The sequence below is a fragment of the Macaca mulatta genome, chromosome 1, assembly GCF_049350105.2.
Source record: "Macaca mulatta isolate MMU2019108-1 chromosome 1, T2T-MMU8v2.0, whole genome shotgun sequence".
Classification (NCBI taxonomy): domain Eukaryota; kingdom Metazoa; phylum Chordata; class Mammalia; order Primates; family Cercopithecidae; genus Macaca; species Macaca mulatta.
Genome location: NC_133406.1, coordinates 177,030,763 through 177,047,096, shown reverse-complemented (window position 1 = coordinate 177,047,096; position 16,334 = coordinate 177,030,763). Strand labels below are relative to the sequence as shown.

Below are 16,334 nucleotides of genomic sequence, written 5' to 3'. Positions count from 1 at the left end.
GGCTCAAGAGAGAAGCTATCTTGCTTCTATCTCTCAAATTTTCTTCTTACTCTTACCCCTGGCATAATCCCCTCAGCCTGGAACCATTACAAATCTCACCATAAGGAATGGCAGAATTAAGGGGTGACATGGGTGGTGTAGCTTAATATCATCAGCCTCTCCTTCCACACCAAATATAATCTATATAAAAATTGGTGTGCTTGGTGTGTAAATACAACTCGACAAGCCACCCCTAAACCCCTCCTATGGACATTCTAGAACTGCCTGAATATAGGCTTTTATTCTCACCACAACCACACTGGAAACTGCTGGAAGGTGAAATGTCACTGTGTTGAGTCAGGAGGTTTCAATACTTTCCCCCACCGTGGGCACTAATGTGCTGTGTGGCCTTGTCATGTCATCTATGCCAGTGTCTGCCATAGCACCTTTCCATTAATGCTTGTTGTTATTGCTGCTGGATGGAGGCAAGAATGAATGAATGGGCAGGATCATGATAACTCTGGACCTCAGCTTCCTCATGTTTGCAGTGGTACTTGGGAGGAGCAAATGTGGGAATGGATCAAAAGTGCTGTGGGATGTAGAAAGCACTCTGTAGCTCCATAACAATCATCAGTATTGATTCCACACTATCTACAGGTTCCTATAGTCTAAAAAGCAACCTACTGACAGCATCCACCCTGGTGGTTACCATTTCCTGGGGAAGGCAGGATATAACCAATATATTAGGGGAGCTATACCAAAAATTGTTCAGAGATCAACATATGAGAGCCAAGAGGTAACAAAGTGAACCAGCTGCTTCCTGGGAGGTGGTTGGGAGGTGGCTGGTTGGAAGTGAACCAGCTGCTTCCTGGGAGGTGGTTGTTGACAGTTTTCAATGAGCTATGGAAGGGTGGCAGAGCCAACAGTCCCAGAGAAACTCTCCCCAGGAAATCCAGGTATCTCATGGACATTCTCAACATTAGAAACACATCTTCCACCATCAAGTTGTTTCTTCAATCATATTTATCTTGGGTGAAGCAAAAAGAAATAACAAACGGAAAATGTAAAAAAATCCCTGTTTTTTAAGAGGAACTGACAACACCTCAACCTTCTTTTCCAACTTTAGTCATGTTGAAACAGATATAAATTACTGTCATTTTAGCAAAAAAGATTTAGGAGCGGTACTTCACCATCAGTAAGAGCTATGGGAAGGTAAGTTAAGAACGCAACAGAAGTCCCACCTGTTGCCCTTTCATGTAGGTCGTTCTGACTGGTTTACTCAGGAATAACTCCAGCATTCTTGTCTTAGGCCCAGGAGGTAACCCAGGTACACTGTAACAGGAGTATGTGTGTCTTGCTTTGAGGAAACCCACTATATGAAAAAGCCAAGCTTGACTGGAAAGATAAATTGATGAGTCATTTTTCAATAATCTTGCCATAAAATTTGCCTTTTTTACTTCAAAAAGATTTTTACTTTAAAAAAGCCTTGTCTTTGGGCAGAATCCCTTTAACTAGCTAAACCTTTTCTTTTCTCCCGTTGTGGATTGAAAGTATGATTGAATTGGATAAAAATTTGGGTTTTCTCATATTCTTTCAATGTATCCACATTGTGAACCTGATCTGGAAAGGCTCTTTTTAATATGCTGTGTTTTCATGCCAGAGCCTTCTAGTGCACACAGACCACACACTCTTCTAAAACTACAAAGTCCCAAAAACCATCTGAAGGAATTTGTTCAACATTGCTGATTCTGCTTCAGTAATGTGGTGGAGACATCCAAGCTGTAGATTTTTATTAAATAAAATCTTTTTTTGTCTAACAGATTATTATTATTATTATTATTATTATTATTATTATTTTGTCCATCTGCCTGTTATCTTGGTGTTGTTTCTGAGCAGTGACTCTGGATGTATTGATGTTAAAGAGTGTGTTCTGGATTTCTTCTCCTAGATTGGTCGCTTGGTTATTGGACAGAATGGAATCCTCTCCACCCCTGCTGTATCCTGCATCATTAGAAAAATCAAAGCCATTGGTGGGATCATTCTGACAGCCAGCCACAACCCAGGGGGCCCCAATGGAGATTTTGGAATCAAATTCAATATTTCTAATGGAGGTGAGTTTGCTGTCATTTTGAGGACAGGTAAGTTTATCTTCAGTAGGATAAACCAATAGCTGGAGCCTGGGGAGACCAGGGTTTTGGTTCTGATCCTTTGTAGGGGGCAGGGGGGTGCTCTTTGCTTCATTTCAGTGACAGTGAAATGCTTCTCATTTGACTGTACCTGAATATGAAGAGCCATGTACAACTCATCCCTAACATGATATTTTCTTTTAGAAAAATCCTGCCACCTTGCTGGCTGAATGATGAAATGGTAGATGTGCTAGTGAAGAGGAACTGATGAGCTTTGGATTCTTTGTATTTCCATGTGAGCTGCATGAAGTGACCCACTGTTTGTGGTTTGATTTCCAGGTCCTGCTCCAGAAGCAATAACTGATAAAATTTTCCAAATCAGCAAGACAATTGAAGAATATGCAATTTGCCCTGACCTGAAAGTAGACCTTGGTGTTCTTGGAAAGCAGCAGTTTGACTTGGAAAATAAGTTCAAACCCTTCACAGGCATGTTTACTTTCCTCCTCTTTCTGCCCACTCCTATTTCCACGTTGAGCGATTTTTCTTTCAACGTTTTAGTACAGGGTCTTCAGCTTTGGAAAGACTTCCTTGAGTGGTCTGTGAGCTTTGCAAGTGTTAGTTAATTAACGAGTCTGGAATTAGGTTTGGGAGTCCAGAGACCTGGGCTCCCTGGGCCCTGCCAGGGATCAGCTGCATGACATCGGGTAAGTCATTTCCAACACTCTAGGCATTAGTTTTCATGCCTTGACTAGAAGACCTGTAAGATTACATTCATAGTTAACTTTTCATTGACTTCTTGCTACATACCAGGGTCTTTACACACATTAATCCATTTTATTCTCACAGTAGATCTGTCAGGGCAGCACTGTCAGCATTCATTATTACAGATGAGGAAACAAAGGCTGAGAGAGGTTAAGTAACAGGCTCAAGGTCATGGTCAATGAATGGCAAAACCAGGACTTCAACTCAGGTTTGAATGATTCGCAAGCCTACATTTTCCATTTTAGTTGTCCTCATTCAGTAAAATCAATCAGACCATTTTGGGGGGACCAAATTGCAACTCTCTACATAGGCAGCTGTGGCTAACATTTTGTTGTTGAATGCCAGGTATTATAATAATTGACAGAATAAACATTTATAAAAGTATTCAGATTAATAAAATGAGGATGAGACGATTGGCAATGGACTTGCATTTTGACTTTGCCCTAACGTGTATTCTTTCTTCTGAATTGCAACTTTATGGAATGCATTTTATTAGTCAGTTAGTTCCTGGCCAAAGGATGGATTGCATTTTTTGTTTCAACCTACTCATGGAAAGCTGACAATTGCATACTAACAAAGATAAAGTGCCACTTTGATGCATCTCGAAGACATTCTTGAGGTTCAGAAGATACCACTAGAGAGTTTCTTAAAATCTTCATATTTTGAAAATGTTCAGAACCCCTGAATATCCAACAGTTTTGAAAATGTTCAGAAGCCCTGAATATTCAACAAGAACAACAATACTAAGTTCTTATATTTGCTTTATTCCTTAAGCAGTACATGTGAAAAGTGATTCATTAAAAAATTTCTTTTCCCACTTAGTACCATTAAGTCTTGATGACAATGGACTTGGAAAAAGAAAAGGAACTAAAAGTAGGCATTATATTTTCTGCTCTCTGTAACACCAAAACACACCTCTCAAAATGATGAATGGGGAAGCACTGTGGTGGCCTAGCAGAATTTATACAACCTCTGTTGAAAATCCCCTGTGTGCCTCATCCAAGCTGTGTGGGCAAGTTTCTTAACGCTTCACACATTGAGTTTCCTCATCTATCAAATAGGACTAATAACATTTACCTCTCAGGAAAATTGTTAGTGTTGGATAACTATTGGTAGTATTGGATAGTATTTAACAGTCATATTATTTGAGCTGTTCAATAATTGTCCCTTTAAAATAGCAATAGCAGGTTTACAGCCATATAATCACATCAGAATATAATCTTTCTAAATGTGGTTAGTCCTTCCATCTTTTAATGTTGCTTGTTCTCACAGTGGAAATTGTGGATTCGGTGGAAGCATATGCTACAATGCTGAGAAACATCTTTGATTTCAGTGCACTGAAAGAACTACTTTCTGGGCCAAACCGACTGAAGATCCGTATTGATGCTATGCATGGAGGTATACAGTCATTTCTTTTCAATTCCCATCTCTCAAGGATAGGAAGTCGCTCTCTTCTGTGTGTATCATGATGCTTTCACAAGCCTTTTCTCAAGTCTCTCTGATGGTTTTTAAATAGAGTTATTTTGCAACCAGAGCAATATCCACACAGATCAAAATCTAATTGTATGTAGCAAAAATAGTAGAGACACTCCTCGTGGTAAGCTCGTATGAAGGTCAGCGTTTCCACATTAAGCATCAGGTTCTGAGTAACATGCAACTGCTGTTGTGGACTCTCCCTCCCCCTCAGAAGATACCTTACATTCTTGCTGCACGCCCCCATGTATTTCTGAGAGGACGGTCATTTGGGAGATGTGGTAAACATACTCCTGAGCCCCACATCCCCACTCACCTGCCCCCACATGCTCCTTTTCTTAGAAGAGGGCAAGAGCAAGCTGAGGATTAAATTCAGGAACATCAGGATGTGTACAGCTCTGTCTTCTTCCTCCGGGGGTTGTGTGGTCAGGTCCATAGAGAGGGCAGCTATCACTGTGAACCAGAACCACGAGGTTTTCTCAGACATGTAGGTATATGAGAATCCCTGAAACTTGTACACATACATCTGCCTGCTTGGAGAAGCCTTTCTGCCTGAGATTGAACCCTTTTAGTGATGCAATTCAGGGATTCCTGTGACACTGCAAACCACAGTTAGAAAGTCTTCTCCTGGTGAGCTAAAATCTTCCATCCTTGGAACTTCTCCCCTTGGGTCCTAGTTGGCCTCTGGACTCCCATAGAATGGATCTACTTCTTTACTCAGACAAAAGCGATTCTGTCATTTTAAACCATTCAACAGATGTGTATTGCAGACCTGCAACATGCATGCCTGGGGAATAGGCAGGAACTGGGCAGATCACTTTCTTCAAAGAATGTGCAATGTTTGGGGAGATGAGGTGGGTAAAAAACTAACCCCTGGGTTGGGTACGGTGGCTCATGCCTGTAATCCCAACACTTTGAGAGGCCGAGGCAGGCGGATCACGGGGTTGGGAGTTCGAGACCAGCCTAACCAACATGGTGAAACCCCTCTATAAAAATGCAAAAATTAGCCGGGTGTGGTGACACATGCCTGTAATCCCAGCTACTCAGGAGGCTGAGGCAGAAGACTAGCTTGAAGCTGGGAGGCGGAAGTTGCAGTGAGCTGAGATCACGCCACCACCCCCCAGCCTGGGCAACAGAGCGAGACTCCGTCTCAAAACAACAACAACAAAACAAAAACTCTAAAAAACTAACTCCTGCCAGGCCAACAAAATGAGAGTTGGAATTTCAGGTATTCTCTTTGGAGTTGGAAGAAGGCATAATTTGACTAGGGGTATAAAGAAAGGTTTCCTGGAAGAAGTGGCAGCCAACTCAGTTCTTACGAAAGAAAGATCTAGAGTGATGAAAAATCAAGCAATGGTCATTCTCATGTGGTCGGTGGCTGTGACGAAGGCATGAAGGCTTAAAAATGGATGTCACATTAGGGAAATGAGGAGAGGCCTGAGCTGGCCAGAGAATGGGCATGTGAGGAGGGCATTGGGTAAGAGGAGCTTGTCAGGAGATAAGACTACTTTTCACCAGGTCTTTTGGCTGTTCTAACACTTTTGTTTCTGTATCGCTCACAGCCCTGGCTGCCTTGACCTCATTCTATGGTGTGTCAGTAACCTGCTTAACAGGTGACCCCTCATAGTACACACTTATTCCACAGTATTCTGACCTCTGGGGCATGTACTATATTGGGATTAGTATCATCCTTGATGAAAATGCTCTCTTAGCATTTCAGAGATGTGTGTTCTTGGTGGTTATGTAAAATGTCACTGTAAACATATGTACCTGGCTTCTCCTGTTGTTTGTTGGTGGTGGTGGGTTTTTCATTTTTTTTTTTTTTTGAGACAGAGTCTTGCCCTGTTGCCCAGGCTGGAGTGCAGTGATGCAATCTCGGCTTACTATAACCTCCTTCTCCCAAGTTCAAGCAATTCTCCTGTCTCAGACTCCTGAGTAGCTGGATTATAGGTGCCTGCCACCACACCTGGCTAATCTGTGTGTGTGTGTGTGTGTGTGTGTGTGTGTATACACACATACATATATATATATATATATATATATTTTTTTTTTTTTTTTTTAGTAGAGACAGGGTCTCACCATCTTGGCCAGGCTGGTCTCAAACTCCTGACCTCATGTGATCTGCCTGCCTCAGGCTCCCAAAGTACTGAGATTACAGGTGTGAGCCACCGTACCCAGCCTGTTTGTGGTTTTTTAATCAGTTTGTCAGCTAGCTTGTCATAGTAGAAAGATAACAGCTCTGAATCCCAATTCCCACTTTTTCTAGCCATGTAAGTTTGGGCAAATGTCTTTACCTCAGAACACCAGCATTCCAATGTATCTGTAAACTGCAGGTGATAATCATAATGTAAACTTTGTAACATAACTGCCAGGGACTATTCTCAGTGCTTCATAACTCTTAACTCATGTAATCCTTACATCAGTCCTGTTAGGTAGTTAGCATTATGACCCTCATTTTGCAAATGGAAGAGACTGAGGCACAGAGAGTTTAAATAACTTTCCCAAAATTATACAGCCCATGATCAGCAGAGCTGGGATTTGAACCCAGACACTCTGATTTCAGAGTCCAGGCTCTTAAGCTCCAAGCTCTACCACCTTCTGAGCTTTTCTGAAGGACTGAATGAGAAAGCACAGGTGTACAGTAGGGCCTTCATAATGGTTGGTTTCCTTTCTTTTCCCCACTCTGCCCTTCATGAACTGGCCCCACCTTTTCCAACATAATCTCTCCTTGTTCCATTTTCGAGAACATTCTTCTCCAGTCAGGTGTATCTCTCCACTAGTCCCTGAACACATTTCACATGTTCTCTTTGTTTCTCATGCCATTCTTCTCCCCAGAATGCATCCACCTCAGCCCTGAATCCTCACATCCTTTCAGGACTTTTATTTTCTGATTCTACATACTTTTATTCCACATTGTATATAGTTGTGGGACCGTATGTAAAGAAGATCCTCTGTGAAGAACTCGGTGCCCCTGCAAACTCAGCAGTTAACTGCGTTCCTCTGGAGGACTTTGGAGGCCACCACCCTGACCCCAACCTCACCTATGCAGCTGACCTGGTGGAGACCATGAAGTCAGGAGAGCATGATTTTGGGGCTGCCTTTGATGGAGATGGGGTGGGTATAAGTGCATTTAAGTGAACTCTCGTGCAGGCCAGGCCTGATCCTGCAGATGGGGAAAAAGGTGGGCTGCTTCTGCCAGACCCTGGGAGTGACTGTTAAGGATCCCTCATTCTGACCTGAGGTCAGAGCTAAATTATTAGAAGACCCTCTTGAACAGGAATAGGAGTCATTGAAATGAAACCCACACGTTTAATTTCAGACATCCATACTTGCTAACAGTGGCACGATGATTAGGTTCTGGTTATGATAGAATGACTGGTATTTCATGAACTGGGTGAGTTCTAGATGCCTGTCTTAAGGTAGGTTTCTGCTCTCAACCAGCAGCTGGCTACTTACTTAATCTCTGGACAAGGTTTTGGTCTTATAATACACCCATTCATTCATTCACACGAGCTGAATATTGAAGCTGCAATTTCATGGCCTATATGAAGATGATATTGAGAGAATTAACATTTTAATCATTCTCTACAATTAAAATGTTTAGAAATAAGCTGTTTGATTTACAAGGGTGACTATGTACTGGAAAAGGAAGAGATGTGTCTTAGGTTTATATCCCTATATCTCACTGATGGTAGACACTGTACACATTTACTTAGTTGAAAATATATTTTTGTTGTTACTAGTGTTCTTTACCATTAGCTAGAATCCACTGTTTCCTGAAAAATAATTTTTCCCTTATCAAAATGTTGGGAAATTAAAGGGGTTCCAGCAGACATTATTTTGTAGTACATCTTTGTGATGCAGTGCATGCTGGGAGTGTTTTTTGGCCACCCTCCCAGTTACTGTGGTACACAGACTGTGGTACACAGTTTACCCAGTAGACCTACCAAACTATGTAAACAGCCAATATTTCTTCTCTCATTGCGTTTTCTCCTCCCCTGGGAAAAAGATGATTGGTTCCAGAGTCTGGAAAAAGTCTAGGAGGTTAAAGTGAGCTGGCCTCTGGAGGGAGAACAGAGGACTCAGCTCAAAAGGAGGTTGTGCTTGGACTTTAATTGAAAACAGTTTTAACTCTTTGGCATGGAGGTGCCTTTGGCCCAACGGTACTGTATAAACCCATTGAAAATAAAACCCAGTGTTAAAAATGCAGTATGGAAAAGAGATCAATTTCAAATTTTATGGTTTTAAATTTTATAAAACCCCCATGAAAGATAGTTTGATTTCTTCTAGTTTGATTAAAAGGTCTTTCTTTGATCCTCTCTTCTCCCCAAGGATCGAAACATGATTCTGGGCAAGCATGGGTTCTTTGTGAACCCTTCAGACTCTGTGGCTGTCATTGCTGCCAACATCTTCAGCATTCCGTATTTCCAGCAGACCGGGGTCCGTGGCTTTGCACGGAGCATGCCCACGAGTGGTGCCCTGGACCGGTAGGTCTCTCCATTCCCTTGACCTTCCTGTCTCGGGACGTCCCAGTCTTCACTGCACCCTTCACTGTGCCTGGAACACGTGTCCTTCCCTTTCAGCATCGGCATCTGATGCATAGAGTGTGCTGAGCGATTCCTGTGTGAGGGGATGGGTGGCTTTTTCTGGATTCGATGCCCCTCTCCGCACTCCCTTGGCACCCTGGGCCTCCTCCTCCTGGCACTTACCACACTGTGTTCTAGTAGCCTGTTTTCTCTTTGGCCTGCCCTGCTAGACTGTATACTTCTGCAGAGAAAGGACTGCCTTGTTCACCATCCTGGACTCTGCCTGACCATAGTGTGCCTGGCACATGGTAGGACAAACACACACACGCATATACTTTTTTAAAGTGAATGAATAGTTGAGTGTTAATGAATAACAATGGAAATACTCAAAACATCATTTTGGAGGATCACTTTCCTTTTGCAGTGTGTACAGAGTGTGGGTGAAAGAGCAGTTTGAAGTATTTTTAGAGTTTCAACAGAACTGGATCGCTCATGCCCACACAAACACAGTGAATGTTTATATATCACTTCATTGTACAAAAGCTTTGAGGTGGCTTGTTAGATCATACTTAAAAAATTGAAAAATAAAAGTCATAACAGATGAGGACCAGGGAAAATATTAGTTAGAATATGTCAGGTGTGCAGGAAATGTTTGATGAATAAAAGGTAAAGAATGAATGAATGAGTAAAAGGTCAAGGCCAGAGAGGAAAGTAGGCTGTGATATATATCTAGGCTCTTATAGTAATAGCTAATATTTATTGAACATTACCTTGTTGTAGACACTAAATATTTTGCATGTTTTAATTCATTAATTCTTAGATGAACCCCATGAGATAAATCCTATATTTAACACCATTTTTCTGGTGGAAACACCAAAGGACAAAGAAGTAACTTACCTGAGGTCACCCAGCTGGTAAATGGCTGACTTGGGATTTGAACCCAGAGCCTTTGCTCCCACCCACTGGGCCATGCAGTTTTTTTCTGTAGAGGAGAGATGGTTATAGAATTGGTGCTGACTTTGCTTCGGCTAACAAGAAAATAGCCACTAATATCCATATAGTGGTTTGTAGTTTGTACAGTGTTTTTTACATTCACCATCTCAATTGATCCTCACAGCAGACCTCATTTTAAGGAAGAGGAAATGGAAAGTCAGGGAAGCTAATAGTCTTGTCCAAGACCTCACCACCAAATTAGAACTAGCATTTGAGCCCAGCGTGTCTACCACCAGGTCCTGCATTTGAAATTATGAGCTGGTTTGAGGTCACACTGTCATACATTAGGCCTGTCAGGTCCTGGAATACCTTCTGTGTCATCCAAAAACAGTGTAATTCCAATTTTTGGAAAAATTGATAATCCACGTATAGAATCATAACTGAAGTACCTCATTACCCAGATAAAAGTTTTTTGTACTTTCATAGTTTTCAAAATCATAGATTTGATTTTTTCCTCAAATATCAGAACACCAAGCTGACATTGCTTTCCTGGAAATAAGGCAAACGTTCTGGGAAGCAAAACTCACTCAAACAGTGAATGGAACTTATCAGGTAACTTTTCATGTTCAAAGGGAAAGGAATTTTTTTTTCTAAGTCACTCAAAGGTTTTAAGTAGTCTAAAGATACCTAGAGAGAAATAAAACACATGTTAGAAGGGAAGGGGAACCACTAATCAGTGTGGGTGAAGCCAGTACATAGGGGAGACCCCATTGGGCGTTTCCCCTGGGGCGACTTCTTATGAGACAAAAGCAGCACTCACCAGGCAGCTGAATACTGGGCGGTCGGTCATCCTGGCTTTGTGACCTTGGTCTGATCACATAACATTCTGGGCCCTGTTTCCTTCTCTGTAAAATGCTAACTGCCCAGACCCAGTATGTCATGATTCTGTGATTATGGGTATATCAAAACACCATTATTCTCTTCTTCATAGATTGTATAGATGCAGTCTGTATCCAAAATGTGGGTTTAAACAGCCTAAACAGCAACCCTGAACATTTTACTATGGATGCTTCTTCTAAAATATTAAACTCCGTGATCTGAATTAATTCTTTCTTCTTCCACCTTCTCTGAATCCACATATAATAGCCCATTGTGCACAAGGTTTCTCTTATGATTTTCCACCAGTCTTAGATTTATGTGTGACTCTGTGCAATGCTAAATGGGACCCTTGATTACAATAACTGTTGCCCTTTTCCGTCCCTCACATGGCTACGCTGACAGTCCTGCTGTGATGTAACTTTGATTTCATGCCTTTGAAGGGTGGCTAATGCTACAAAGATCGCTTTGTATGAGACCCCAACTGGCTGGAAGTTTTTTGGGAATTTGATGGATGCGAGCAAACTGTCCCTTTGTGGGGAGGAGAGCTTCGGGACTGGTAAGTCACACTCCCGTGCTAGCATTTTCCTCCCTGTAACCACTATTTCCAGTAAAAGCTTAGACTGCTAAGGTAGCACTGAAATAGCAACAGTAGTTGATGTGTCCTAAATCAAGGTACAAATTATTTATAACAACCCTGGTGAAGTGTACACATTTGAAAAGGGGTGAGCACATTCAGCCAAAAAGGCTGATTTTACTTTCAGAGGATCACATGGACTCAGACAGGAAGCTGGGGGGCCTCCTCGGCAGCGTGGTCATTGAGTCTGTAGGGATTAAACAGAGTGATAAACAGATTTTTCTTCCTTCAGTGGTCAAAGAAACCTTCATAGATGTTTTCATTTCTGAGAAGAAATATGGTGGAGCAAGCCAGTTTTTTGTTTTTATTTAAGAAGAGGTTTCAGCACAGCATTAAATCTTTCTCTTTTATAGGCCCAAGTTTTCTATAGCAGAATAATCAAGGCTAAGTGAAGGAAGACCATGAGGGTGGAACTAAGTTGCTAGGTGATCAAGAAATTAAAAATACATCCTTGTGCCTGAGGGTGTATGTGTAATTGTATTAATATTCAAGTGAAAGAAGAGTACATAGTATTCTCGGGGGATGACCCAAGACCCATAGACCCCACTCTGTGCGCTCTCCTTCCTCCTTTCTGCTTGTCCAAATATTGACCCGAACTCCCACCTCTTTCATGACCTTCTCTGCTACCTCATGCTGCCTGCATCAGTCTCTCTTTTCTAAACATCTGTTCAGGTGTGTGGCCCTGTCCCATGTATCAGTCTCCGGCCAGGTTATAAGGCAGTTAAGTGACTACATCTCTTCTCCTTTTATTCCCTCTACCCGATATTTTTAAGTAAATGCACTGACCTTGATCCTATGGTGCTCTATTGTCACGCTTTAGTGAAGAAAAGAAGATCAAAACCAAGCATTCTCTCAGCTTTGCAACTGAGTTGCAGTTCATGCCAGGTTAAACAGAACAGAGTACTGATTTCCTTTCCTTTCCTATAAGTCTGGAGGTAGAGCGGGTAGAATGAGCTGCTAAATTGGAGGTACATATTTACAGAGTTCTAAGCAACTTGGTATTTTTGAGAGTGGTAATATTCCTTGGCAATGAACTGCCTTGACAGAATTGGAAGGTATGAAGTAGGCTGGATGAGTCTTGGGGTTGAACAACTTCCACAACAAAGGCTAGACAGTTTCCCAAAGTTGTAGGTGCTTAAATCAGAGATTACAAGGCCACTGCTTAGTCCTTTTCTACTTCATATAATGTGCACGGTGCCATGCTATTCTGAGGGATACTACATGAATGCCCAATGAGCCTATGAGGTGGTCTTCTCCCATGAAACTCCCCACAGTGTCATCTAGTTCAGGCCTGGCATCAGTCATTCTTTATGAATGAAGATGTCTTTGAAGGCAGCAACTGTGTCAAAACCTTTGGTTTCCTGTTCCCATGTACTTGTATCAGTGTGGAGCCTAGTGAAAAGATAAAAGTCTAGAGTCAGGTTTCCCAGAGCATGTGGGTATGTGGAAGAATATTAGTTCCATGAGAGGGTTCTAGGGGTCAAGAAAAAGTGGGAAAATTGGACGACACTTCTCTATCTTGGATATTCACAATGATATTAGCATTTGAAGATTCCAGAACATTCTGCTATAAAGAATCCTGTTAGTACAGTTTTGCCTAAACATAGTTTACCACTGTATGTAATAATTATGATGATATTATACAATATCATCACCGCAATATGATAATTATTATTACCATCATTTTGTAGTATGTACAGTAACTTTTTTTTCCACAGACTCATGTGGGAAGCCTTGGGCAAGAGGGATCAGAGCCCCAGAGATAAGTAGGAATCCCTGGTGCTGACCGGCAGGGAATAGGCCTAAAGACAGGATGGCACAAGCTGCTCCTCTTACATGACAGGTCTTCAAATACAAGAAGCAGCTCTCAGTTCGTTCCTTCCTCAGGCTGTCCATCTTTGTTTCCTCCAGTCATTCCTCGTTTCACATTGTTTATAGACTCAGCGCCAGCCTCTAGGTGCTTCTGAGTTTACCAGTGCCACTCTTGGAAGGTGATGCCCAGAACTGAGCCCAAATCTTCCAGGGTTGGCCTGGCAAGTGAAGAGTAGGGTGGGACGATTATTTCTAGTGATTGGGGCACTGTATTTTTCTTGACATAACTTTCCTTTAGGTTAGTTTTTAGGAAGTTGCATAATACTGTTTAGCCCGTATAAGGTTGTGGGTAATTAAACCCTTAAAGTTTTTACCTAGAACTATTTGCCAAGGGAAGTCTCTCATGTTATGTTTGTGGAATTGATTTATTTGAACCAAAGTATTAGACTTTAGACTATTGTTAAAGTTTATTCTCATTTATTAACACATTCAACAAATGCCTAGTACCAATCATGGTTTTAGCTTCTCCTTGGTATATTTCATATCCAAAGAGAGAATGCACTTCATTATCATGAGGATAATCACAAGCTCTTTCTCTCTCTCTCTTCAAAAAAAGAAAATTGTTGTGTAATATTTCTGAGATAAACATTTAAACAGCCAGGCTGCATAGCCATGGATCTCCACTGTTGTGACCGAGTGCAGCTGGGCTTACTTAACTGAACTCCTGATCTTCTTATTTATAGAGGAGTTAATTTTTAGCTACTGTGTCCCTTGCTAGTGAATGTTTCCAACAGTTCTTTCATAGTTTCTCAGGGTAGACATTAGTGACTCTATGAACTTTGAAACATTTGAAATCTATAGCTTAATTGAGCACAGAGTGCTTTATTTCTGTATTTTTCCAGGCAATAGCAGAGGAAATTTCTCAAAAATGCTTCCTTGACCTTTCAGGGTGGGCCAAATCCCCTGATTATTGACTCTTGTGGCACCATGTACCTCTTCTTTGTTGTATTTGTTGCAGCTGTGATTTTACAATTACTTACGATTATTTGATTAGTGTCTGTTGGCTCCACTAGACTGTATGTGCCATGAGGACAGAGATCTTATGTGTCTTATCCTGCATTGTATCCCTTGAGCCTCCCGTAGAGCCCAACATAGAACAGGTGCTCAATAAACTCTTGTTGAATGAGTTCATGAACACTATTCACTTGGCACTTTCTATTTAGACAAACAGATTCCTGCTGTTGGAAAAGAAAGAACTTTAAAAGGTATCTGATGTAAATTCCTGTATGATGCTGGAATCATAGTGACTGGTCAGTGCTTTCCAGCTTAACCACCCACCTCAGTGGAGAATCCACACCTCACCTCTTGGCGTAGTCTGGGACTCTTGAAATGACTCAACACCACTTCTACCCCACGGTCCAGGGTTGGGAATTCCACGTCTTTGTGGGAGAAATGCACTTTTGCAAAAGAAAAGAAGTTTGCTTGCAAAGAGGTGCAAAGGAGTCTAACTTCAGGACTGGCCCACCGAGTAAAACAAACCACTAGTGTCTGAAGAACAATCTTGCAATATTACTAACATTACCAAGTATACATTAGTCTGTTTGTGCTGGAGGAGCAGCAGCTTTCTCATCTGGATATGGTAACCACAGAAGCTAGGATACTTCTTCAGAGATCAGCATTACAAACACCAGGGATAAATAGGGACAACTAGACAGGATGAGCCTGTTGTTGTTAGTTGATCTCATGGTACAAAACTGTTTTTCCTTCCTAACCGTGGATGATTATGTACATGTTTATACACAATGGCAGAGGGCAGACTGTCAGTTCCATCCTATCTTAGAATTGTTGGGACATTGAAAGTGAAGTCACTGAGTAGTATAGAATACGATGCATTTGAACCCTTCCTCAGGAAAATAGGGGGCTTGGGAAAGATAGATGGGAAACCAGGTTGATGATGAACTTGGTATCACTGGAGATATGTAAGTTATGATCCGGTCAGGTCTAGAGGTTAGCAATATTCCCTGCCCTATCTTTAAAGGTTCTAGTGCTAATGCATCATACAGGAGTGATAACTTGAAGAAATGTGGCATTAACGCTTTGCAAATTTCTTTTAATTTTAGTTTCTTATGAAAAGTCCTTCATGTTTGTACATTTTGCATTGATTCATTCCTCAAATATTTATTGAACTTTGACTTTATCCTGGATACTGAGTTAGACTCTGGGTCACATGGTGAACAAGGCCTTCTCATAGAGGGCTCCGTGAATGACAAGTGTGCAAAGCAACAGAAGGTGAAGTACAGGGGTACTTCAGTAGCTTTATTCTCAGGGTGCCTAACTTGGTTCTGTGGTGTAGGAGATCAGATTTTCTTTCTGGTTTTTCTGCCCATTCTAACTTGCATAGCTACTGAGTACATTTCCCTGCAGGCAAAGCCCACAGGGGAAGATTGTAGCACCCCATGTCTGGGCATAGCCTAGACAGAATACCCCAGTAGAACTAGGCTTATACACTAAATATAACTGACTCAATTAAACTGTTATCTGCCTGTCTCCCTCACCTGTATGTCTGTGCTCATCTGTGAGGGCAGGAGACACACCTTATGCATCTTGGTATCTTCTTATGTGCTTGGTACATGCTGGCACTGATTCACATTTGTTGAGTGTAAAGTGAAGTTTGTGTTAGGACACAGTTTCTGCTTATCAGACACTTACTACCTTTTTCCAAAGGCACCTTATGGAAAGGAAACCAAGTTCCAGGGGGAGTAATGAGGCAGATCAGGCCTCATTGCTAAGTGGAAGGCCTGACATTTCCTGGGGACAGCCTCCTGGGAGCTGGAGTGGTATGGAAAAGGCTCTCTTTCCAAGTGAAGTCGTTTGTGCAGTGGAAGGCCAAGAGGACAGGACTGTAGACACAGCAGGTCAGCTGAACCTCCCAGTCAGTCAACTGGGTCCCGGCCATTCTTTGGGCAGACTGTCTTAACAACTGACTTTGGGCCAACCCCTGTTGGGGAAGTACAACTCATAGTCTAGGGTGGGGCGTGATCACAGGGAATGGTATAAGCACAGAGGGCATGGGGAGTGCATCCGGGATAAGACTGAAGTTGAAAGTAATTGCAGAACATGTTAGCCAGGCTAGTAGGTGTATCTGGGATGGACTTTCTAGGCAGTGAGAACTGTATGTTCAAGGGGCTGGAGGAGAGAGAGAAACTGACA

General features: G+C 41.9%; 1 protein-coding gene across 4 annotated transcripts in view; it reads left to right on the top strand.

Moving 5' to 3' along the window:
* PGM1 (phosphoglucomutase 1) overlaps positions 1–16,334 on the top strand; it is a 66,118-nt gene that overhangs the window by 33,319 nt on the left and 16,465 nt on the right. For all 4 annotated transcript variants that reach the window (XM_077950331.1, XM_077950272.1, XM_015140604.3 and 1 more), the window contains 6 exon segments: positions 1,928–2,090; positions 2,445–2,591; positions 4,140–4,265; positions 7,264–7,454; positions 8,673–8,827; positions 11,119–11,234. In XM_077950331.1, coding sequence (XP_077806457.1) covers positions 4,175–4,265; positions 7,264–7,454; positions 8,673–8,827; positions 11,119–11,234 — 553 coding nt within the window. In that variant the 5' untranslated portion in view covers positions 1,928–2,090; positions 2,445–2,591; positions 4,140–4,174.